At 41.5% G+C, this 23289-nt stretch overlaps 2 protein-coding genes across 5 annotated transcripts; both read left to right on the forward strand.

Annotated features, from left to right (window-relative positions):
* The first annotated feature begins 10148 nt into the window (after positions 1–10148).
* Positions 10149–11742, forward strand: LOC110710823. Its single transcript, XM_021889164.1, has 3 exons — positions 10149–10163; positions 10274–10664; positions 10985–11742. Exons 1-3 carry the CDS (start codon positions 10149–10151, stop codon positions 11740–11742), a joined length of 1164 nt encoding a protein of 387 aa, XP_021744856.1.
* A 3800-nt stretch (positions 11743–15542) lies between these two features.
* Positions 15543–22699, forward strand: LOC110710698. Of its 4 annotated transcripts, none has more exons than XM_021889028.1 (10): positions 15543–15990; positions 17623–17729; positions 17899–18024; positions 18206–18296; positions 18606–18680; positions 18800–18882; positions 20056–20202; positions 20797–20881; positions 21260–21566; positions 22080–22699. In XM_021889028.1, the coding sequence occupies exons 1-10, from the start codon at positions 15708–15710 to the stop codon at positions 22153–22155; spliced, it is 1380 nt and encodes a 459-aa protein (XP_021744720.1). In that variant the 5' UTR covers positions 15543–15707; the 3' UTR covers positions 22156–22699. The 4 variants fall into 4 exon arrangements, with proteins under 4 accessions (XP_021744720.1, XP_021744721.1, XP_021744722.1 ...); XM_021889029.1 differs by having other exon boundaries at positions 20797–20875; XM_021889030.1 differs by having other exon boundaries at positions 20809–20881.
* The last annotated feature ends 590 nt before the right edge of the window (positions 22700–23289 follow it).

Here is a 23289-nt window from a genome sequence, read left to right on the forward strand (position 1 = left end):
GGCCGCCTCTGCCCCCATGGACCAAAGTGAGGGGGAGACGGAGAGTGACAACTCCTCCGAGAGCAGCGATGACTTGCCCCCTCTTCCGGATAGCGAGGAGGAAGAAAGGAAAAAGTGGAGTGAGAAGGACGATCCCTTCAGCATCCACGTCTCCTCCAAGGACCGGATCCAGATGGGGGAGAACTTAGAGAATTTTAAGAAAATGCACCCGCTAGGAGACGGGTATAGGATCCGGGTGCCGCCTGAGCTGGGCACCATCGCCTGGGGGGATGATCAAGAGAACGCCAACAGCTATTTTGGATGTTATGAGGCGGCGTTCAAAGCCGGCCTTCGCTTCCCCTTTCACCAGGCGGTGAAGGCAATTTTGAGAAGCTACGACCTTGGGGTCTGGCAACTTACCCCCAACTCCTGGACCAACATTCTGGGGTATGTTGCCGCCGGCGAGTTCCAAGGGCTTAACCCGGGCTGGGAGGCTTTTGCAAGCATGCATTACCTAAGCAGAAGCCCAGGCGGCTAGAGGGCGTGGTATACTCTAACCACACAGCCGCAATACATGATGACCTTGGACAAGGTCTCAAAGTTCGATGGCTGGAAGCACAGGTTCTACCTTATGTCAGCCCCAACCAGACGGGAAAATTATGAATTCCGTCTGTACAATAAGAAGCCCGACTTGTTGGACAGGAAGTGCGCTCTTCCTCGGATCCCAGAGGAAGACTTTGACAAAATAATCGAGGCAGACTTTTTCGGCCTCACAGACGCAACTCTGTCAACCGGGGGAACAATAAAAGTCCCTAAGAATTGGATTCCCAAGAGCGCCTGGTTTAGGGATGAATGTTTCCTATCCGCCTGCGGGCTAGGGCACATGTTTAATAAACGTATGCGCCTGAGTTCACACCGTCCGTAGTATTTTTCTATCGGAATTGATTTATGATTTTGACCAATTTCTTTCTTTTTGCAGAAGAAGCACTAAACATGTTGCAGACGGAGAAAACTCCCAAGCGGTCTTCTGCGGCCATCCGCAAAGAGCTTGCGGAGAAAGCTGCGGCCGAGCTCAGGGCCAAGGTATTGAGCGCCTGACCCTTTCTTAAGTTTATTTTAAAAACTATCTTGCCCGGATACTAACCCTGACTTGTTTATTTTCGCAGGGGGGAGAAGTTGGGAAATCGTTTGAGAAGAATCTCAAACGGGCTAGAGAGGAGGCCCCATCCGTTCTCAACAAAATAAAAAAGTCCGCCTCTGCGTCAACTCCTGACGCCTCAGCCGAGGCTAAGACGATACGGGTATCGGGGCGACTCGAGAAGGTAGGAGGCAGCATGTGCCTTGATCTTGTCAACCTCTTATCAGCAGCCGCGGGGTTCACCACGCCTGCAAGCGTTTCCCGCTTGGCTAGCTCTGAAGGTAAGAACCCTTTTGAATCCCCACTTGAGCTGGGGTGGCCTTTACGGGTGAAATTCCACTCCCAACAAACGTCATCCTTAGACGGTCGGCAACAAATAGGTGCTGCCTTAGTTTCGCACTCATTACGTATTGATTGTGGTGCAGATCAATCTCCCCGCTGGCCAGACGTCCATAAGCATGCCAAGGCCATGCTGGAGGCCGTCCGGAAGAGGGATAAGGACAATATCCCTGGGATAGAGACGTTCAACCTTGAACGCATTCTATCCCTTCTGGCTGAGGTAAGAAACTTGTCAATTATATTCTATTTTTTCCAGGTGTTTTATCCCGCCTGCAATTCTTATACCGCCTGCTTTTTTGCAGGCCATGCAGCGGGTGGACGGGCTCAAACGTCCTTATTCCCGCAAATGGGAAGAGGTAAAAAGGGCCAAGAAGTCCGCCATAGACGCTGATAATATTGCTTTCCACTCGACTATCGTAAATGAACTTGAAACTAAAGCAATAATTATGACACAGGAGTCTAAAATCCAGCAGCTGGAGCTAGATCTGAAGGCGGCCGACCAGCGGGCAACGGATGCTGAGACGGACAAGAAGGGGACAGAGGAGGCCCAGAAGAAGGCAGACGAGAGCGCCAAACAGGCTGATGAGGCGCTCAAGAAGGCCCAGGCGGACCTTGGCAAACTGAAGACCAAGGTTAAGAGGCTGGAGAAGGATGCTGCTCAAGCTCAGAAAAACTTTGCAGCAACCCTGGAGGCGGAGCAAAACCGCCTTGTTGCTGAGAGTGATGCTGACAACGACGCCCGTATGAAGATTGCTTGGGCTGCCTTGTACCCAGACGCTGATTATAGCATCTGGGCAATGGCGCACAGCTATGCCGAGTACGTGGTGTACTTGAGAGAGCAAGGCGAGCCAGAGCCTGCATCCTTTGAAGCCTGGCTCAGCAACAATGAGCCGACCGCGCCTGAGCTTCCTGGTCCCGGTGAAGCGCACCAAATTCCCTCAGATGATGAGGAGAAGGAGGAGAACCAGGAGGCTCCGTCTGCAGGCCAGAAGTGACCCCTCAGCGGCAATATGCTAGTCTTTGCTTTTTTAATTTTCTTTTTATTCAGCGGCTGTATGCCAAAACTTGATTTTTCCGGCATGCGAGCCGAGTATTTGTGTTTTTACCGGCTATGGAGCCGGGTTAATTAACAATTTCTTTCTCCCGGACGGGGTCCGGTTAACATTTGATCCATTACAACCGTTTGGTTGGATGGACTTTTATGAATTGCACCGACTAAGTCGGTTTTGATCATTTTGCATTTGAATATTTGTTTTTTGCAAATTTTAATTTTTGCCTAACTTATCAAAAGCATGCGGCGATTTCTTGCCTAACTAGTCAATAGTCCGGCTGTCCTTGCCCCTGGACGGCTGTGTGATTGGTTTCAAGTGGAGCAGGTTGATTGACTTGAAAACGTCTAATGCTGCAAAGAGCATGATATGTTTGTAAGTCAATCAATCACAGTAGTGATTGCCCCAAACCAAGTGCACAGCCGTACACCAACAGGGGTTTTGGTCACTACACAGACGGCGTATGTCCGTCTTGGTAGAGATTTCATAGCCATTGAACTCTTGTCCCAATTGGGGTGAGAGGTGCAATTTTTGGAATAAATAACCTAAGTGAACTCTTGTCCCAATTGGGGTGACCGATTGTGTAGCCACTAAACGTTTTTGTGCTTAGTTTCTTAATCAGTGTTGAATTTACACCAAGTGAACTTAGTTTTTTAGTCAGACGGGTCAGTCTGGGTATTACCCAGGCTGATAATCAGGCGGTTGAATAAACAAAGTATCAAACCGAAATAAACAAAGGGATCCGAGTATTACCTAGGTGGTCCAACAAATGTAACCTTTACTAAGTGTCAAACCTAGTTGGGTAAAGGAGAACCCGCCTGGGTATTACCCGGATGGAGAATAAAAAAATAACACAATTTGCAAACAAAGTGATTTCATTAATTAATTCATTTGTTTACAAAATTTTACATTCTCAGAAGTAATACTTTTTCAGATTGTCTACATTCCAAGTTCTAGGCAGGAGCCTGCCGTCTGGGGTTTCCAGGCGGTAGGTGCCGTCCCTTACTTCTTCATAGATCCGGTAGGGGCCTTCCCAATTTGTGTTAGCTTTCCCAACTCATTGGCCCTACCGGTTGCCTCCATTTTTCGTAACACTAAGTCATCAGCTTTCAAAGGACGCTTGTGTACTTTTTTGTTGTAGGCTCTAGTCATTCTCAGACGGTAAATCTCATGACGCAAGGCGGCATTGCCCCTGCGTTCTGGGAGTGAATCCAATGCCAGGCGCATTGCTTCCTAGTTTGCTTCTTCATCATACAGCATGACTCTGACAGTCGGCTTGTAATGTTCGATGGGCAAGACGGCTTCAGCACCGTAAACCATGAGAAATGGGGTTTCACCGGTTGCCCCTTTCGCTGTTGTCCGGATGGCCCATAGGACATGGATTAATTCTTCTGCCCATAAGCCATCGGCTCTCTCTATTTTCTTTTTAATGCCGTCTGAGATGAGTTTGTTGAAAGCTTCAACTTGGCCGTTTGCTTGGGGTCGGCCAACAGATGCAAAATAGCTTGAGATCCCCTGATCTCCCAACCAAGTTTTTAGCTGAGGCGTCTCAAACTGAGGACCATTATCAAACACCATAGACATGGGTACCCCGTACCGAGTGATAACATTCTTCTAAATGAAGGAAATTACGTCTGAGGTCTTGATGTTTTTAACCGCCTCAGCCTCAATCCACTTGGTGAAATAATCCACAGCCACTAAGATATAGCGCTTTCCGCCTAGAGCAAACGGGATGAATAAGGACTTAGAATGTCCATGCCCCATTTTGCAAACGGGATTGGGCTGTGGATGGCCGTCAGATCAGTAGCCGGACGATGAATAAGTTTTCCAAACTTTTGGCACTTGTCACATTTTTTCACCAATTCCTTGGCGTCTGCCTCAAGAGTGGGCCAAAAGTAATGTCGTCTGGCTCTAACGGCTAGGGACCTGCCGCCTATGTGAGAGGCGCAAAATCTCGAGTGCAAGTCTTCGAGAACTTCCCTCCCCTTTTCTGGGGTGACACACTTCAACAGGGGTTTAAGAAACCCCGCCTTGAGGAGTTCTCCATTTCTCAACTCGAAGCTCGCAACTCGCTTCTTCAGGGCGGCTGCCTCCTGTGGCGAATCAAGAAGGGTGCCGTCTGAAAGATAAGCCCGGATGCCATCCATCCAGATAGAGCTTCGGTCCAGGACTCCAATGGGATCTTCATAGATGCTTCTCTTTTCCAGGACTTCCCAAAAGACAGACCGAGGCGTGTCATGGCAGGCGGAAGATGCCAGTTTTGACAATGCATCCGCCTGATTGTTTTCAGACCTAGGCACCTGATTCAGTCGGAATTCCTTAAGTGCCCCAGCCTCTTCTTTGACTGCCTGAAGATATTTGATCATAGCCGGATGGGTAGCCTCATAACTTCCCTCATACTGACTAACGACCAATTGAGAATCAGAGTAGGCGTCAATTTTCATGGCCCCTGCCGCCTTACACATGCGTATGCCGGCTAGCAGGGCTTCATATTCCGCCTCATTGTTAGAGGCCTGAAACTTGAAGCGTAGTGCATATTCAAATCTGTCTCCTTCAGGAGACTCATAGATTACGCCTGCACCACAGCCGTTCTTTGTAGAGCTCCCGTCTACGTACACTTTCCAAACCTGATCAAGATTATCCGGAGCCACCGGACGAGTCATTTCAACAATGAAGTCGGCGAACGCCTGACCTTTCACTGCCTTTCTTGGTTCGTAAGTGATTTCAAGGCTTTGCATTTCAATAGCCCATTTCAACATTCTCCCGGATGAGTCCAAGGTAGACATTGGCCGCTTGAGTGGCTGGTCCGTGTAGATCACTACCGGATGTGCCAAAAAATAAGGCTTCAATTTTTTGAATGCCATATACAAAGCAAGGCCAAAATTTTCAACCATGGGGTACCGGAGTTCAGCATTTTTAAGAACATGGCTAATGAAGTAAACCGGGAGCTGCACGCCGTCTCGCTCAGCAAGGAGAACGGCACTAAGGGCATGGTCTGAGACGGCTAAATACATGTACAACGTCTCCCTAGGCAAAGGACTGACCAACCTAGGCAGAGAATGTAAATGCTCTTTCAACCTCTGGAACGCCGCCTTAGCATCATCCCCCCATTCAAATCTGGTCTTCTTCCTGATTGCTTGGAAGAAGTAGAGGCATTTGTCACCTGACCGGCTGAGGAACCTCCCCAGGGCGGCCAGGCAACCGGTGAGTCTCTGAACTTCCTTGACAGAACGGGGTGACTTCATGTTAATCACCGCCTGTATCTTTTCGGGGTTAGCCTCTATCCCCCTTTGATCAATCAGGAATCCGAGAAACTTCCCAGACTCAACACCAAAGACGCATTTCTTAGGATTTAACATAACCTTATGCCGCCTAAGGGTGGTGAATGTTTCTCGGAGATCAGCAAGGTGATCCGTCTGCTGCTTGGATTTGAATATCATGTCATCAATGTACGCCTCCACATTCCTCCCAATCTGATTAATGAAGACCGTATTAATCATCCGTTGGAAAGTGGCAGGCGCATTTTTCAAGCCAAACGGCATCACAGTATAACAGAATAACCCTTGATCAGTGATGAAGGCCGTCTTCTCTTGATCTTTCTTCCACAGGGGTATCTGATGGAAGCCGGAGTAGGCATCCATAAAGCTCATCACGGCGTAACCGGTTGTAGAATCGACCAGACTGTCGATCTTTGGAAGCGGGTAACTGTCCTTTGGACACGCCTTGTTGAGGTCTGTGTAATCAACACACATGCGTCAGGTCCCATTCGGTTTCTTAACAAGGACCACATTGGCCACCTAGTCGGGGAAATTACAAGGCCGAATGAACCTGGCGTCTAGCAGCTTTTTGACTTCGGCAGCTGCCGCCTGACTTCTTTCCTCGCCGAGGTTTCTTTTCTTTTGCCGGATGGGCTTCTTTTTGGGATCCACGGCGAGTTTGTGGACAGCAAGATCCGGGCTGACGCCTGGCATCTCTTCCACTTCAAAGGCAAAAATGTCTTTGAATTCCTTCAACAAAAGGTGCAATCTTGCACCCAAGGTAGCATGAGCAACCGTCCCAACCTTAAAAGTACGTTCTGGACGGCTGTCATCCAGAACGAGATCAATGCTTTCGCCAACCGGTTGGGGACGGAGCTCATCTGACCGTTCACCGGTCAGTGATTGCTATTTTTTCTCTTTCTTCACCTCCACCAGCAGAGGTGCCTTTCTTTTCTTTCCGGCTGCAGGTGGGGCAGGAGCTGGGTCGGCATCCTTGACATTGTCAAGGTCTATTGGTTCCTGGCCGCCTGGGGCCATAGTATCTCGGACGGCTGAGAGATAGCACTCTCGGGTCGTCTTCTGATCCCCATTCATGGAACCAACAGAGCCGTCATCCCTCTCATACTTGATGAGCATGAGGGACAGGATGATTACTGCCTTGGCTACGTTGAGGGTTGTCCTGCCAAGAATGATGTTGTAGGCGGTCAACTCCTCAACGACCAAGAATCTGACGACAATATGTCGTCCCTGGCCTTTTTCTCCCAGCCGGATGGGTAAGTCAATTCTCCCGGCTGGGTAGACCATCCCACCCCCAAAACCAACCAAGGGGTGGGTAACCGGATGCATGCTACTGACGTTGTATTTCAGCTTTTGCAGGCACCGGAGGCTGATGATGTCTGATGAGCTGCCGGTGTCAATAAGGATTCGTCCAACCAGCTGGTTGGCAACCTTACATTCAATGACCACCGGGTCATCATGCGGGCGGCGGACGCTGCCCCTGTCCTTCTCAGTAATCAAGACGTATGGGAAGGAGGAGCTGGCTTCCGCCTGCTCACCATCATATTTGTCCATCTTTCGAAGATGGCTCTTGGTGCCCCTGATGGTAGGGCCACCTTAGGAGAACCCTCCTGCTATAGTGTAGACCGGCTCCTTGTCGGTATCCGAGCTACTAGCAAGCTGGGGGGTAGTCTTGGAGGACTGACCCTTGTTTTTCTTTTTTGCCCCGGCTGGGGACTTAGAAATGTAGGACTTCAGCAACCCTTTGTCAGCCAGACGGTCCAACGCCCGCTGAAGACTGAAGCAGTCGTTGGTGTCATGGCCAACCTCCTCATGGAACTGACAGAATTTATTTTTGTTCCGTGACTGGACGGAACTCTTCATAGGATTCGGCTTCTCAATGGACAGCCGGTCCTTTACCTCCAGGAGGATGGAGTTGCAGTCTTTATTAAACTCGTACTTGGGAACGTACGGTTTAAATTCTTTCTTTTTCTTCTGGGACGGCTGGTCAGAGTCAGTAACCGCCTAGACTTCTTTTCTTTTCTTGCTCTCTTCTTTGTTTTTGGTCGGCTGAGCTGACCGGCTGTCTTTCTGTTTGTCGGACTTCTTAGAGTCCGACTGGCTACCAGGCGAGTAGAGGTCGGTAGCTTGAATGTAGCTTTCCGCCTCCCTCAGGGGCGCCTGTAAGGTGAAAGCCCCTTTTCTGACGAGGTCGAACTTAAAAGTCGACCCGTCTCTCAGACCCTTGAAAAAGTCTGTAAAAGCTACCTCGTCAGACAGTCCTTGAATCTGAATTCTTATTAGATTGAACCGCCTGACATATGAGCGCATCCCTTCTCTCTCTCCCTGCTTAACAGTGCTCAAATCAAGGCTCGTTTTCTTAGCAGGGATGTTCATTGAGAAGTTAGAAGCAAACAGGAAGGCGAGCTTCTTGAAGCTATCGATGGACCCGGCTGGCAAATTGCCAAACCATTGTTGGGAAATGCCCTTCGATGTAGCCGGGAAACATCGACACCAAGTGGCATCATCCAACCCCTGCAAGTACATGAGGTTGGTGTAAGCCATGAGGTGATCTTCCGGATTGGTGGTACCATCATAGGTACCAACCAACACGTTCTTAACCTTGGCCGGCTGAGCCACCTCGGTTATCTCCCGAGTGAACGCAGAAGGTTGTTCACCCAGGCGCAGCAGACGAAGCTGCCAGTCCAGTGGCTGGATATTTGGGTATGCCGCCTGACCCCCAAAGAAGGCCGGCTGCATGAAGTGAGGAAGATACTGCCCGTAAGCCTGAGTAGGCACATACGGGATAGCTCCAATCATATGAGGGCTAGAATGGACGGTATTACCGCCTATTTAACTCTCATGCAAGGAGGGTGCACTCCCTGCAGAAATGTTGTTGAAGCTGTCTGGAAAATTCGGCGTTGAAGCCGACTCAGACAGCGATTGGTTTCTCTTCCGGTTAATAATCTCCCGGGCATCAAGAGTTTATTTTTTACTTCTCACCGGTTGTTGGGTCCAGCGAGTGTTATTTGTGTTCCTCCCAGGAAGGAGAATTTTCGACCAATCAATGGTCCCGGCTGCCTTCTCCTTTGGATGAGGAGTGGGCTGCTGGTTTCTGACTGACTTCCCCTTCTCTGGAGGAGTTTTCTTCGCCGACTGACCTTTACTTCGGCCAGCCCGACTTTTGGTGATCAGCTCTGTAATTTCACCCTTGAAACTCGTCATGAACCTCGTGAGTTCGTCTCGGGTGACAGGGGCTGATCCAGTTGCCGTTTGGGTTGCCCCTTCCGGCTGCCCCGTGGGTCTGCTAGGACCCGCCTGGGAGGCGCCCCGCTCTAGAGTCTCTCTGGGCCGGGTGCGCTTGACTCTGAGTGAGCCGTCCTCGGCTGTGGAGGTTTCGACCTGAGGGTCCTCGTCCTCCTCATGGTCTGTAAAGACTTCTGGGTCTTCGCCCAGACGGTTAGCGGGTACAGATTCTTGAACCATCTTCGAGGTACTCTCCCCACAGACGGCGCCAAATGTTTTGGGTGTTTTTGTCCCTCGGGAGAGTTACGTCATGAAGACTGGTCCTGCTTGAGCTGCACCTGCAAAATGACGGAGACTCCGGGTGGTTGGAGCTCCGCCTCCAACGGTCAAGTTAGTAACTTGAAAAGGAATAAAGAGTACGGAAATTTAGGTGGGTATCTGCTCGGATTCCAAGCTCAGGTGTTTCTCTGATGTAAGAGAATGCAGGTGTATTAAATGGTAAAACGTGCCCTCAAAATGAGGGACATCTCCCTATTTATAAGGTCTTTGGGAATTGTGCCCCTGATTAGGTCACTGAACCCTAATCATTGGTGGGCTGCGCCGTTTTGCGGCACTCTCGGGATTTGGGCCTGAAGGCCGCCTTTTCCCTTGATTTCTGGAATGACACGTGTCGAGCAGGGATTGGTCCATTTTGGACCAATCTGGGGCTGACATGTGTCACCTTCTGATTGGGCCACGTGGCAGGGTAAAATTACCCTAAACAGTACTGTACAAGGTTTTAACATTGGGTCAGGTGGTATGGGATGTGGGTCTAGAAGTGATTCTGATGCATTACATGAGCCTATAGGAGTAGTGGAACTAGGACAGAATAACTTTGACACTAGTGGTTACAACTTTGATGGTGCCACTGTCAATTTAGAAGATGACATAGACTATGATGAGGAGGGGAGTGATAATGATGATGTTGAACTGAAGGAGGCTAGGGAGAAACTTTAGGTGGATGCACAGAATGAGTTCTAGTTCACTCAAGAAGTAGAGTCCCTTAATAGACTTGCATGTAGGTCAGGGGAGGGGAACATAGAGGTAAGTAGTGAAGATGGTGATGATTCAAGTTCTGACCTATATTCACCCCCCAATCTGACAATGAGGAAGACTGTGGTTACCTCCTGCCTCAACCTTTGAAGACTAAAACAGTTAAACCAAAGTTCAACTTAAATAAACCAATAAGGGGAAGGGTAGAGGTGCAATCACCATTTTATCTTGGACAGGAATTTGAAGATGTTGTGGCACTGAGGTCAGCAATCACTTCTTACTGTGTGAGTATAGGGAGAGATGTTCATTACACAAGAAATGCCAAGAACAGGATAGGTGCTAAGTGTAAAGGCAAAGATTGTCAATGGTATTTGTGGGCATCTCTTCAGGGAGGGAAAGGAACAATGACTGTCAAAACACACTTCTCACAACATAATTGTGGTAGGTTAGCTAAAGTTAGGAAGATCAGAGCATCATGGATTGCTAAACAGTATCATCCTAAGTTCAATGTCAACCCATACCTGAAGTGTCAAGAAATAGTTAATACTGTTTGGACTGAATGGGGTATCAAAATCTCGTTGTGGATGGCTCTCAAGGCCAGGAGATTAGCACAGAAGCTAATATTGGGTGAATATAGGGAGCAATACTCATTGTTACATAGATATGCCCAATAGATACTTAGGTCAAACCCTGATAATACAATCAAATTCAAATTGAACAACAATGTATTTGAGAGGGTTTATGTCTGCTTCTCTGCCTTAAAAAAGGGTTTCTCGCTGGGTGTAGACCATTTTTTGGGTTGGATGGATGTTTCTTGAAAGGTCCATTTGGTGGGCAGCTACTGGTGGCAGTGGGGAGGGATGGAAACAACCAAATGTTTCTAGTGGCTTGGGCTTGTGTGGAGGTTGAGAACACTGACACATGAACCTGGTTTCTGCAATTATTAGCTGATGATTTGGGTACTGTAGATGGTGGAGGCTACACCATTATGTATGATCAACAAAAGGGATTACTCAAGGCTGTGTTTGATATTTGGCCTTCTGCTAAGACAAGAGTCTATGCTAGACATGCCAACTGTAATTTCAGACAAGTTTTTGGAGGGAGTTTGCAGTACAGACTAGGCTTTTGGAGAATAGCTAAGTCAACAACAGAGAACATATTCAACAGGAATATGGAAGAGTTTAGTAAGATTTCAGCTGCTGCAGGGCTAGACTTGCTCAAGAGAAATTACATGAAATGGGTGAGGGCATTCTTCACACCCCAGTCCACTTGTGAAACCATTGATAACAACATGAATGAAGTTTTCAATGCTTACATTCTGTCTAGTAGGCATAAGCCTATTATAACCATGCTGGAGGACATAAGGGAAAGCTTGATGGAGAGGCTGCACAAAAAAAGGGATTTCATTGCCAAAAAAGAGATCAATATTTGCCCTAGAATCCAAACAAGGTTAGAGAAATCAAAAATCAATGCTAGGGGTTGGTCTGCATTTTGGGATGGGCATTACTGTTATGGAGTGAGAGAGGGAGCTACACAAACAAGATATGTTGTTATCTTATTAGACAAAACTTGTAGCTGCAATGCATGGCAACTAAGTGGTGTGCCATGCCATCATGTTGTGGCAGCTATATGGAAGGCAGTGGAGCATCCTGAGCACTATGTGTCTGAGTGGTTCAGCAAAGAGACCTATCTAAAGGCATATTAGTACCCTTTAGAGCCATTGAATGGTCCTCAACAATGGCCTGAATCACCTTATGCACCAATTGTAGCACCAAAAGTGATATCCATAACCCGAACCGATAAGTTCGGGTACCCGGATTTTCGGAACGGTTATCGGGTGTAACACCCTAGAAATTCCTTTCTTTTAAATACCCATTCTACCCTTTAAAAACACGATTTAGGAATAACTAAGACATTACCGCCACCGTGAAAACGGCTAAGGCAATTATCAAAGATACACAGCGGAAGACTCAAAATTAAAAACCGATTAAGCAAGTCAACTTAAAAGTCAACCAAACGAAAATAAAGTTTAAAACCAAACAAACAAAGTTAAATAAAATCAAACTACAACTTGGAACCATTAAAGGCCCTTATTCAAAAACCGTTCCAAAACCAAACTTTTGTGTTAGTCCACATAAAATATGTCATAAATAAATAAAGCATAAAACACCTTGTAACCTAATGAAAACTAGTAAGATTCACTCTTCACTCATGCCCCATCATGATCATGCTTCAATACCTGAAAAGTTTATCTCTACTTGTTTCCACTACTCTCCATTAGAAATGGGTCATCATAGGGCCAAGGTAAAGACATGGCCAAATACACAAACACACACACAATCAGCAAAGCTGAGTACGTAAGCGTAAATTAGCCACACTAACATGCTTTCACCTATCAACAAACACTTACCTCATTGCACCTGTTCACAAGCATACACACCAATCAACAAGACACAATGACTAGACACTAATTAATTCATTTTACATTGATTACGTATCGAACGGGTTTCCACCTATTAACCTCCCCCAAATAAATTTGAGGTTAACTGGCACGGGAGCTAACTGTACCAGCGACAAAACCACACAAAGGTGGCGGAATCCCTGCGCATAATAATAAATAATAAAAAAAGGAATATACAGCGTCCTGTACTCCATTGGAAGTTATGGTTAAATATAAAACCCCATAACTCCCCCCATTGTTCATACTCAAGGTATATACGTTCCAAGAGTTTTGGTGCGTAATCTCTTTCACTTTACGTTATTTACAGATTATTAGACTTGTTGATGACTCTCAAAGCATAATAAGTCAATCAACAATAATTATACAATCAAACAAACATACCAATTTAATTCTTGAATAATTAGTGACCACATATTATTTATTGTTGAACCCTTTTTAATTCTACCTCAGTGTCAAAGACACCTTAAACGCATAATGCGCCAAAAATCCTATCCCTCGGTGTTAAAAACACCTTAAGTGCACAAAGGCACCAACACACTATTTATTCCTTGTGTACATAGACACTTATATAGCTCCTTCCTCATGCTTAAAGCATCAATAAAAATTATTTGAACCATAATAAAATTCCCTTTCAATATTCCAAACATAATTAAACATGTAGTTTAATTAATCATGCCTTCTAACATGCCATAAATAAAAATGTGGTTCAAACACAACATGCCCAAAGTATAATTTTCCAAATCCATAACCATCACAAATAATTCATGCTTCACAATTCAATCACAACCACCATAAATTCTCAATTACATACATAAACCTTAGCATGATACTACTTGTCATTGATTGAAATCAAACCTAACATGATTCTACATCATCAAAATATGCTAAGTACGCGTACGTACCTCAAATAAGCCCTTAAAGTAGCCGATTACACTACAACAATTCCCGAACCAAGTCTCCTACATAAAGGGACAATAATATTATATTAATTACCCTTGTATACACAATTTTCAGCAACTTAAACTCACTTTAAATAATTTATAATAATCTGAAAATTATTTAAAAACCCCTAATTAAACTCCTTTTTAATGGATACTCACACCCTTTTATTCTAAATCACAATCATACTACTTTAAATAAAATTCTAACATTTTAAACTAATCAAAAAATCCTTTAAAACTTCATCAAAATACATCTTTATACTTAAACTAGTTTTGTGCCCCGTGCGATGCCCGGGTTGTTTATTGAATTATAAAATAAATTTTTAATCTTTATACGATTTGCTAGATTGTGAAGTATATTATTCTAACCGATTAGTATATATTATAAATGTATGTTTTACGCTTTGAACTATTTCCTTTGCCTAAAAAATATTATGATACAAAAAATAATTTATTAATTTTTAAGAATTATAATCTAATAATTTTTTTAATAAAATTATAATTGAATTTGTACATTTGAAATATTGGTATTTTATTGAAAATAAAACTAATTTTATCCTAAAATTATATCCAAATAGAATTCTAAATTAACTTTTTTTTATCTTATGAGGTCTATTTAAATCTATCCATCGTGGCGCGACACTTGGCAAAAAGTTGGAACGCCAAGTGTCGCTGTCTCGTCACCTGGCTAAAAGTTTAGCTTCATATATTAAACTAATTTTATCCTATAATTCTATCAAAATATAATTCTAAATTAACTTTTTTTTATTTATCTTATAAGGTCTATTTAAATCTATTCAACGTGGCGCGACACGTGGCAAAAAGTTAGAACGACAAGTGTCGCAGCCTCGTGACCTGGCTAAAAGTTTAGCTTTATATATTAGTTATATGATTATCCATAGAAACATTAAATTATCTCTTACCCCTTTTAAACTCAAAGATAAAATTTTAAGCATAATAAAAAAAAACTTCGTTAAAAATCAAAAACTGCTCGAAAATCGTATTTAGAGGCTGAATTTGGCCACGAGAGGGTATACTAGACCTGCAATGGTAAGCTAAAACCCCCCATTTGTATTTACTGTAACTACAAACAACAACCATTGATCAACTAAATAATTAAGCTTTTATTGATAATTGTTGCAGCCAATTCATACATCACAGCCAAGTCAGCCACAATCCAACTAAGGATCAACTACTACAACAGTGCGCATGTTCTAACCAGGTTTTTTTTTTTTCTTAACAATCACTAATTCAATTGCACATATACATTACAACAATAACAATAGGAATTTCCTTGCAGAGACTGAAGAACAATTTTGAAGAAATGAAGGCTTTCTGATGGCTTCATGTGGCAGCTAATATGAATTTTTTGTTTTTATTTTAAAATTCAACGGCTAGTTGAATATATGAAGCAGCCTCATCAATTTTTGGGAATTTAGTATTTTTGTTTAAAATATTTGGAATACTTTTATATGCTTAAATTAATCAAGGTACTCACTTATTTGAAACGTTTTTCAAGGAGGGGACTAACTTTTTTTGCCAAATAATTGAATGAGGGGACTGACTTTTTTCCGGTGAGTTTATGTTGAGTTAATTAGCCGAAAACTTAATTAGAGTACCCAAAAGGCGAAAAAAAAGTGGGAGTACCCAAAAGGTGAAAAAATTAAAATGTTAGTACCCAACATTATACTTAACTCATTCATAACAACACATTTGTAGATATTTTTTCTTAAATTATTTCTTCGGAAAATAAAAAATCAATGAATAATGACAGAGTTGAATTACATAAAAATATCAATATAATAAGGGTAATGCTATATGTAGCCCTTAGGGCTATATATAAGCATTAAATATACTCTTGAAAATTGAATAAAATTAGGAATTCATGATAAAAACACGCGTAAATCAGTGTAATTAATGTTTATATTTTCATGATTTCTTAACTTTTTACGATTTCAAATGTAAATTTAATGCTTATATGTAGCCCTAAAGACTATGTATAACATTAACCATATAATAATTCCATAAAAATAGCATTAAAAATATCATAATGATAATTAAATTATCCAATTACCTGCCGCCTTATTAGTTGACATTGACATCAATTACCACTCCTCCTTTTCTCATCCCAATCTCAATAGAAGACCACCGAAGAACTTCCCACCAACACGCAAAAAGTCTTCTTCTTTCTTCTTCCATTTCCTCTTAAATCTCCCCCCCTTTTCTTCCAATTTTCTCTCTCCTAGGGTTTATAATTTACTCCCTTTAATGGCGGCGACATCCTCGTCCTCGTTGTCTCCGCCTCCGTCGGCGGGCGAAGGTCCGTCGACTTCCTCGGCGACGTCGTCCGGATTTCCGACGAGGTTGCCGGAAGTTTTTTCCGATGAGGAGAGAGAAGTGGAGTCCTCGCCGGAGCTTATTCGGCAGCAATCGAGTATGTCGTATCGTGTTCGGCCTGTTCAGCGTCGGTTGTCGTCGCCGGCGATGGAGGACCCGCCTGGTGATGATACTTTGTCTTGCGTTATCGTTATTCTAACTTTTTGGTTCTTTGGTAATTCCTTTATTCCTTTATTTTGTTATTTTTTGATTAGTTGGTTTTTTTGATGTTGTTGATTGTGTTGTTTTTGTGTGTAATTTGTTAAATTTCAATTGCGATTTTTGAATGTTGTCTTGCTGATATTTTTTTGAAGCATTGCATTGCTGAGCAATGGCAATTTAGCTCGTAATCCCCGGAAAATTTAATCGATTTGGGTTTTGACTATTAATTTTGTTTAGAACAGGGTAAAAAATATGGGATATCAATTAGAAATGAGTGAAAAAATCAGCCAAGACTATATGTTCTTGAAAAATTTGAAGGGCTAGTCGCCTAGTCGAGGAATCCTGTTTTAAGGCCATGAATTAGATGAAGTTTTCATGTATCAAACTAGAGTAGGAGAGTGTAGGACTTTTACAAAACTTATAATCAGGCCAACTAGGATTCTGTAGATGCATCTTGTCAATCAGAAGTGTGTAAAGCTGTGAGCTATAATAAGTCTGTATTGACCCCGCTTGTGGACCTGTGGGCCCTGGGATGCCTTTGCTTTCCAGGCATATGGATAGTCTCACTTGGACATAAGATGTATGATTAAACTGCCTTTTCTTGTCAGCCATATGAATTGGGCTCACTTGGATGTAAGAGCTATAATTAAATTGCTGTTGCTTGCTAGACGTACAAAGCAGGCTCATCAAGAGGGCTATGATTCCATTTGTTTTGAAAGAGGTATGAGTGTATGACAGGTGGAAAAGAGTTTTTGATAGACTATTTTAAGTTGCTCTTGAGGGTGAATTGGTGGTGCAGTTGGATAGAAAGAAATTAATGTAGTTTGAGAGTATACCCACCTTTTGTCAAGGTTTAGAGGTCCCCCTCCAGGATTTTGTATAGTTGGAGTCAAGAATAGGCTATGTTATTTAATGTTTGATAGTTCAATGGCATACCTTTTTGTCCTTTGCCCTCCTTTGGTACATAGATGGCATGCCCTTGTCATTATATTACTTCTGCAGTCCCTAAATTCATTTCCCGTTTGCTTTTTTGTGCAGATTTCATGACACATATTTGACCATCAGTCTTCTTAATTACCTATTGATGAACTCATAAAAGTTATAAAAAGTTGATAGTTTGATTGTATACACGAGATAAATCTTACAAGATCCTACGTCCCCCTCTTCCCCACCCAAATTGTACTAGCAAGAATTTATGGGCAAATTAAAATTGACTTTTTGAAAAGCAAATGGGAAATGTATTTAGGGGGTAAGGGAGTATGTCTCACTATAATTTGCCAAAACTAAAATTGCTTTGCATTTCCATTGCTAGAAGCATAGTTTTTTTTGTTGATGCAATTTTTTAAGACTAGGTTTGCCTGATAATCTCCAAACCTCCCTTACATTACTTAAATTTTTTCATGATGAATGAACAGCTTTAGAGTAAATCAATGCAGGCATGGTCAGCAGTTTCTAGATTTTGTGTCAAAAATTTTTAATCTGTTTTTGATGCACATTTCCACATCTTTTAATCTGTGTTTGTATCTGTTGCCAATATTTCCTTTTGTTTTGAGGAGGTTGCATTCAATCATGCAGACTGAAATTCACAACACCTGGTTTTATTTTATCTCATATGCCAATTGACTAAACGTCATCTTTCTTGCAGTGTCTATGACACTCATTATGGGTATTTTTGGATCGGAAAATTTACAAATTGGCCCATATAGCTCCATTCTGTTACGGGCTAACCCCTTATTTGTACATACTGTAAAGGTAAACATACATACAGAAGTGCATTTCTATATTGAAAAGAGATCTTATAGCTTTTCTATTTTTATTTTTGTCTCCCATGGGATGACTTCTGAATTCTGCTCAAGTGCATGCTCTGCAGAAATGGAGCTACTTTTTTGTCCTTATGATTTTTATGTTTCTGTATTATTAGGTGGAAACATCAAAGCATATGAAGGTTGCTCCTGTGCTTTATGGGTTCTATGAAAATCCTCCACTAGAGATCACTAAGATCTGGTCTGAATCTGTGAATGCTTCTATTAAACCGGAGTCTCACAAGGCATGGCCCCCCTCTTTTTATTTTATTTTCCTCATGTGATTTAGTCCATTCTTCAACTTTTTGATACGACCATTATTCGAGCTCCCCTCATCATTCTTTTAAGTTTTGGCTGTATTCTGCTACGTTTGAGTTTTGGACTGACTTTATAATTTGCTTCGTTTTCTTTCATTCAACTCTCTAGGAATGGATATATTACTTGAATAAGGGGTCTCAGATCAATATATCGTACAATGTGGAAAGCTCATCTTCTTTGTTGCTCATAGTAGCAAAAGGTATGCTTATATTTTCTGATGTTTATTTCATCTGGATTTTGCCAGAAGAAATTTTCTGCATTTATACCCGTCGTTATCTTTGCAGTTCACTTTCTCATTTTTTTAGTCTGGGTTATTCTGAGAGGAAATTTGTGGGGAAAAAAAAAGTTTAGGAGAGGTATTGGCGGGAGTGGGTTAGAAGCTCCTTGAAGGGAGATACTATTTAGTTAGGATAAATATCAGGGCATCACACCTTAAGATAGGGAAAGAGAAAATGTGTTTGGGTAGAGAAGGCATAAAAGATTCAATTATTGATCTCTTATGTTTCAGGGATTGAAGGACTTGCTGAGTGGTTGGAGGATCCGTCATATTCAGATGGTACTTTGTCATGGAATGTCATACGTGGTAAGATTTGGTTTTGCTTATATCTGTTTAAGTTTCCACATGCACTTACAAATCTGTATGGTTTAACCTTGACTTGCAAGTTGAAGCTAGTCTTATGTTGACCAGCTCTTGTATTTCAGGAAGTGGTTCTATCACGCAGGATATATTAAGATCTTACGACTATTATGTTGCTGTTGGAAATCTTAACTCTGAGGATGTGGAGGTATTTTTTTCCCCCCTATTAATCTACTCTAAGAGAACATGTCCTTTTCTCTATTGTTAGACATGGATTTTGTTGTCTTGCTGCTGTAGAATTTTTTATATTTTCATCTAAATAGGCTTAAATCTATGATAGTTTACATTGTTCTTAAATGCCTTGATTTGTAAGTCATTTGAGTGTATCCATTGAATACTAAGAGATTTGCTTTAACAACCTTAGCAATGTCATTCTGCCTTGCCAGTTGAGAAAGGCAGTATACTATACTGAAGCTTCACTTTTTTTATGTGACAAAATGCTGGTTTACTTTCTCAAAGGAGAGAATGCAGTCATTGTTTGAAAAGTTTAATCACTGACCTAATTTGTCTCCATATTCATACCCAAAGGCCTAAGCATAGGGCTCGTTTGGTATCGTTGACTTCATTGTTAGTTTCTAGTTATCGGTATTAAGAAATTACAATTCATGTGATATAGGCTGTGTACTGAAACGTAGTCATACTTATACTAATCATGTTAATTTTGAAAACGACAACAAAAAAGTGGAAACTATTTTTCCGGTTTCCATATTTTTTGTGAAATTGGAAGTACAAACAATAACGAACAAGCCCTTAGATATTTAAAATCACAAACCAAATTCCCGTGTCATGAAATTTCCCAACAATCAATGAGGGTCAAATGTTCACATACTAATAATCCTTTTGCTTAAGTATGAAGAATAGGTTAAAAACTTATTCTGTGCACCTTTTGTATGAAGGGGATTTTAAATGCCAATAGTGTTCCAAATTGATGCACATCCACTCTCAATCGTTAGATCTCTCCTAATCCAATGGGCCCACATTGGTTATTGTGACACTGTGAGTGAAAATTTGTACAAGGAGTTTGGAGTAATCTCAACATTATTAGATAATTTAGGTAGTCTTAATACAGTACTATGCTCAACTAGAAGTCATGCCAGATACATATTGTACTAGGGAATGCCTGAAATCAAAATGTCAGAATATGTTTTGTATCTTGTCCTTACTAATTGAAAGAATTACTGCTAGTTCTTGGCACATACATACAAGCAAACATTCATCTTGGCTTTGGTTTTAATGTTCCCACTGTATGCGATGATTTTCTCTTTCACTTTTTGAGTAATGTTGACGTTATGAATTGCTTTGCTGTCATTTTTCTAAACAGGTCGAACTGAATCTCACAATACTATCTTCCATGCATAACACTGAATTTTCGTACTACAAGTGTAATTTGACTCAAGGTTGGTGCAATTTGAAGATTCCTTTCCCAGGTGGAAATGCTGCTTTGTTGACTACTCCAGGACCATTAGAGGTGAGGGCTTATTTTGTTAGTTGTAGTTATGTCTATGCAAGGGAGGGACACTGTCTTTGAGTAGCTTTCCTCTCTATTATCCTTCTATTATTAATAGGTGTTCATGCTTATATCACTCATTGTTTAGACGGCCGATTTAAGGAGTGCAATGCCAACTGCTGAGAATATTTAACAGGCAAGTAAATCATGTCAATTGTGGAAATAGTAACTGTCTAACAGAAAGTTAATGGGAACATTAGTAATATCAATAACTATAGTAACTACAGTAAGAAACATCTTCCCAATACTAATATGCACATGTATTCAATTTTACTCAGCCTAAACCCTCTAGATTCTTAGTTTTGTCTCAACTCTACATTACTCCAACTTAGAATTAATTGGAGTTGGCAGGAATAAAATATGCTCCATGAACCCGACTCTAGAAAAATACCTCTAGATACTTTGGCAAGTTCGCTTCTCCTTTATAGGCCTTGAATTTAACAAGCTGTATTCACAGCATGCATTTTTGGATTGTGTTGATTGTCACATTGATGTAAGATTTTTCATGGAATGGTGACCTATAAGCTAATTAATTTATATTTTCTGTTCATATGGGTATGCTTGCAGGGTGTTGAAAACAACAGAGAGTATGTCAAACTGTCTTATGAACCGCGCTGGATGACTTATTTTCTTGGTATAGGTAGAATTCATCTTTTTCTTCAGTTGTCATACTAGAGATTGCTATGTGCTATGAGAATATGCTGACACTAAATTGTATAATAAAATATAAATTTGACTATTTGTTCTGTTGGCCTTTTCATTCGTAAATAATAATTGAAAATGTGATGTTTAGAAAATTATAGCTTTTGTATATCCTTTAATTTAGGATCATTGTTCATAAACCAAAAGAAAGGAATGTCCTTTTCTTTTATATATAATAATTGAAAATTTGTTGTTTAGAAAATTATAGCTTTTGAATATCTTTTAATTGAGGATTATTGTTCATAAACCAAAAAAAGAAACGTTGTAAATTAGTATTGCTGGAGTAAATCATAAATTCTGGTGCTTGTAATTGCAGGTGGGATGACTTCGATCATGTTATGGGCATTCAACTTCTTGAATAGAATCAGACGTAACATGGAAGAATCTACAGAAAGCCAATCAGGTGACCTGGGATCAGAGAGAGCTCCCTTGTTGTCTCAGAAAGATGATGAAATCTCTAGCTTGGGTTCTTCATATGATTCTGGTTCACAAAATGATGAGGAAGCCCAAGAGGACTTGGAAGAAGGATGTCGGCGACTGTGTGTTATTTGTTTTGATGCACCTAAAGATTGCTTTTTCATTCCTTGTGGCCACTGTGCCACTTGTTTTACTTGTGGGATAAGGTATATGCTCGTTTTTTCTATGTTTTCCTGTTTGCTTTACTACATTTTTTGTGCTTATTGGAAAAGGTAAAGGGCTAACAAGAGACTGAGTGGGCTGGGAAGCCGGACCATTTCTTAATATTGTTCTGTGATCTTAGTTGTAAGCAATGAGCTAATTGGAGACTTCGCAAATCTAGGAGCCTGTTAGCCATTTATCTGTGTTCGTGTTATTAAGTTAGTAAGTGGTCAGATAATGGAAGCTGAGCAGCTTATGAAGACACAGATATAATAAAGAAAATTATAATTTGGATGATAATTATATTAGTTGTACTTGGTACGTCCTATATTTACGTCTCTAGAGTCGATAAAAAGGTGGAATGGCTAATTTGAGTTTACAGTAAGGGCAATACTCGTTACTATGATCTCATTGCATTTTCATCTTTTGCTAGGTATATTTATTGGATATGTGCTAGCTATCTGATTGATTTCCATTAAGAAAATGAATTTTATTCCGTGCTTTGTCCATTTTCTCAGAATCGCTGAAATTGCCGGTACTTGCCCTATTTGTCGACGGAAGATGAAAAAAGTTAGAAGAATATACACCGTCTGATGTTATCAGTAACATACAATCTCTCAGTTCTCCATCTCTATATCGCTCTCTCTGTGGAGGGTTGTAGCTGGCCAGTTTGAGAGCTGATGTTTTTAGCCTCTTACATTGCCATCGATTGGGAATGCATCAATTACTTATATAGGGCACTCTTGGGTGAATGGTCAAGCCTTCGTATTTTTTCTGGGTTAACCATTTACCGTATCTGTACTATGTCATTGTAGTCCAGATATGAACAGATACATGTAAATCATTGTTGGGGTCACTAGGCAGGGTGAAGAATACAACTGCTTTTCAGTTGGCTCTCTGGATAGTCTAACGTTCACCAACTTCCCTCCTGTAATTTTCTCTCCTCTTGTGTACAGACCTGGATAGTAATTATTGTATATGTCAAAAATTCAAAATGTATGCTCTTGTAATATCTCATTGTTAAACGATAGTAGAATTGAGGCATGTCTTGAAAAAAACCATTCAAGGAGTTGCAAAGTGTAATGACAAACAATTTTACATTAAGAGACTGCCTAACTAGAAATTAATCGCTGCAAAATTGTTGATGGGTGAGTAATGGTTCTAATCGGAATAGGAGCTGGATCTACGGTTTTGATTCCAGGTGATTACACAAGGGTTATAACTATTTTACATTTTTACCTGACTATTTTTTTTTTTTTTTTTTTTTTACTATTTTACATTTTTACGTGCCCTGACTAGTTTTTTTTTTTTTGTTTTTGTTGTTGTTAAACACCACCCTCAAATATCTGAGTAACGCCCACAAGATAAAACTAAATTTATGAACTTACCCTTATTTATAAATGAATACTATCATCTCCAATCACTTTCACCAATTCATATTCAGCCATTGAAGGAGAGATAAAATTAAAGGTATCAATCTATCATATACACCACCACTGGTCAAATCACCATCTCCTTTCTTTACAAATCACCATCATCCACACTACAAAAATATCACAAAGTGTAGACCTACGCATCACCATCACGTGAAAATATTGAGGAAGGACAAGGGATCGGAAGAATCTCGTTGAGAATGCCGACGCGTCAAATGTTTTTTTTTCTTTTTCTGAAATGGGCTAAAACGCCCAAGTTTTTCGAAATCTCTCGGTGAAAACGCCTAGAAATTTC

Source organism: Chenopodium quinoa, unplaced genomic scaffold (assembly GCF_001683475.1).
Source record: "Chenopodium quinoa cultivar QQ74 unplaced genomic scaffold, ASM168347v1, whole genome shotgun sequence".
In the NCBI taxonomy this organism is placed as follows: domain Eukaryota; kingdom Viridiplantae; phylum Streptophyta; class Magnoliopsida; order Caryophyllales; family Amaranthaceae; genus Chenopodium; species Chenopodium quinoa.

What these genes read in the sequence shown, in the direction of transcription:
- LOC110710823 (XM_021889164.1), top strand. An exon ending in AGCACAGAAGCTAATATTGG is followed by an intron (nt 10,665 to 10,984) that starts GTGAATATAGGG and finishes TGCAATTATTAG; the next exon opens with CTGATGATTTGGGTACTGTA.
- LOC110710698 (XM_021889028.1), top strand. Translation starts at nt 15,708, where the DNA reads ATGGCGGCGACATCCTCGTCCTCGTTGTCTCCGCCTCCGTCGGCGGGC. An exon ending in TCTAACTTTTTGGTTCTTTG is followed by an intron (nt 15,991 to 17,622) that starts GTAATTCCTTTA and finishes TCTTTCTTGCAG; the next exon opens with TGTCTATGACACTCATTATG. An exon ending in GTTGCTCATAGTAGCAAAAG is followed by an intron (nt 18,297 to 18,605) that starts GTATGCTTATAT and finishes CTTATGTTTCAG; the next exon opens with GGATTGAAGGACTTGCTGAG.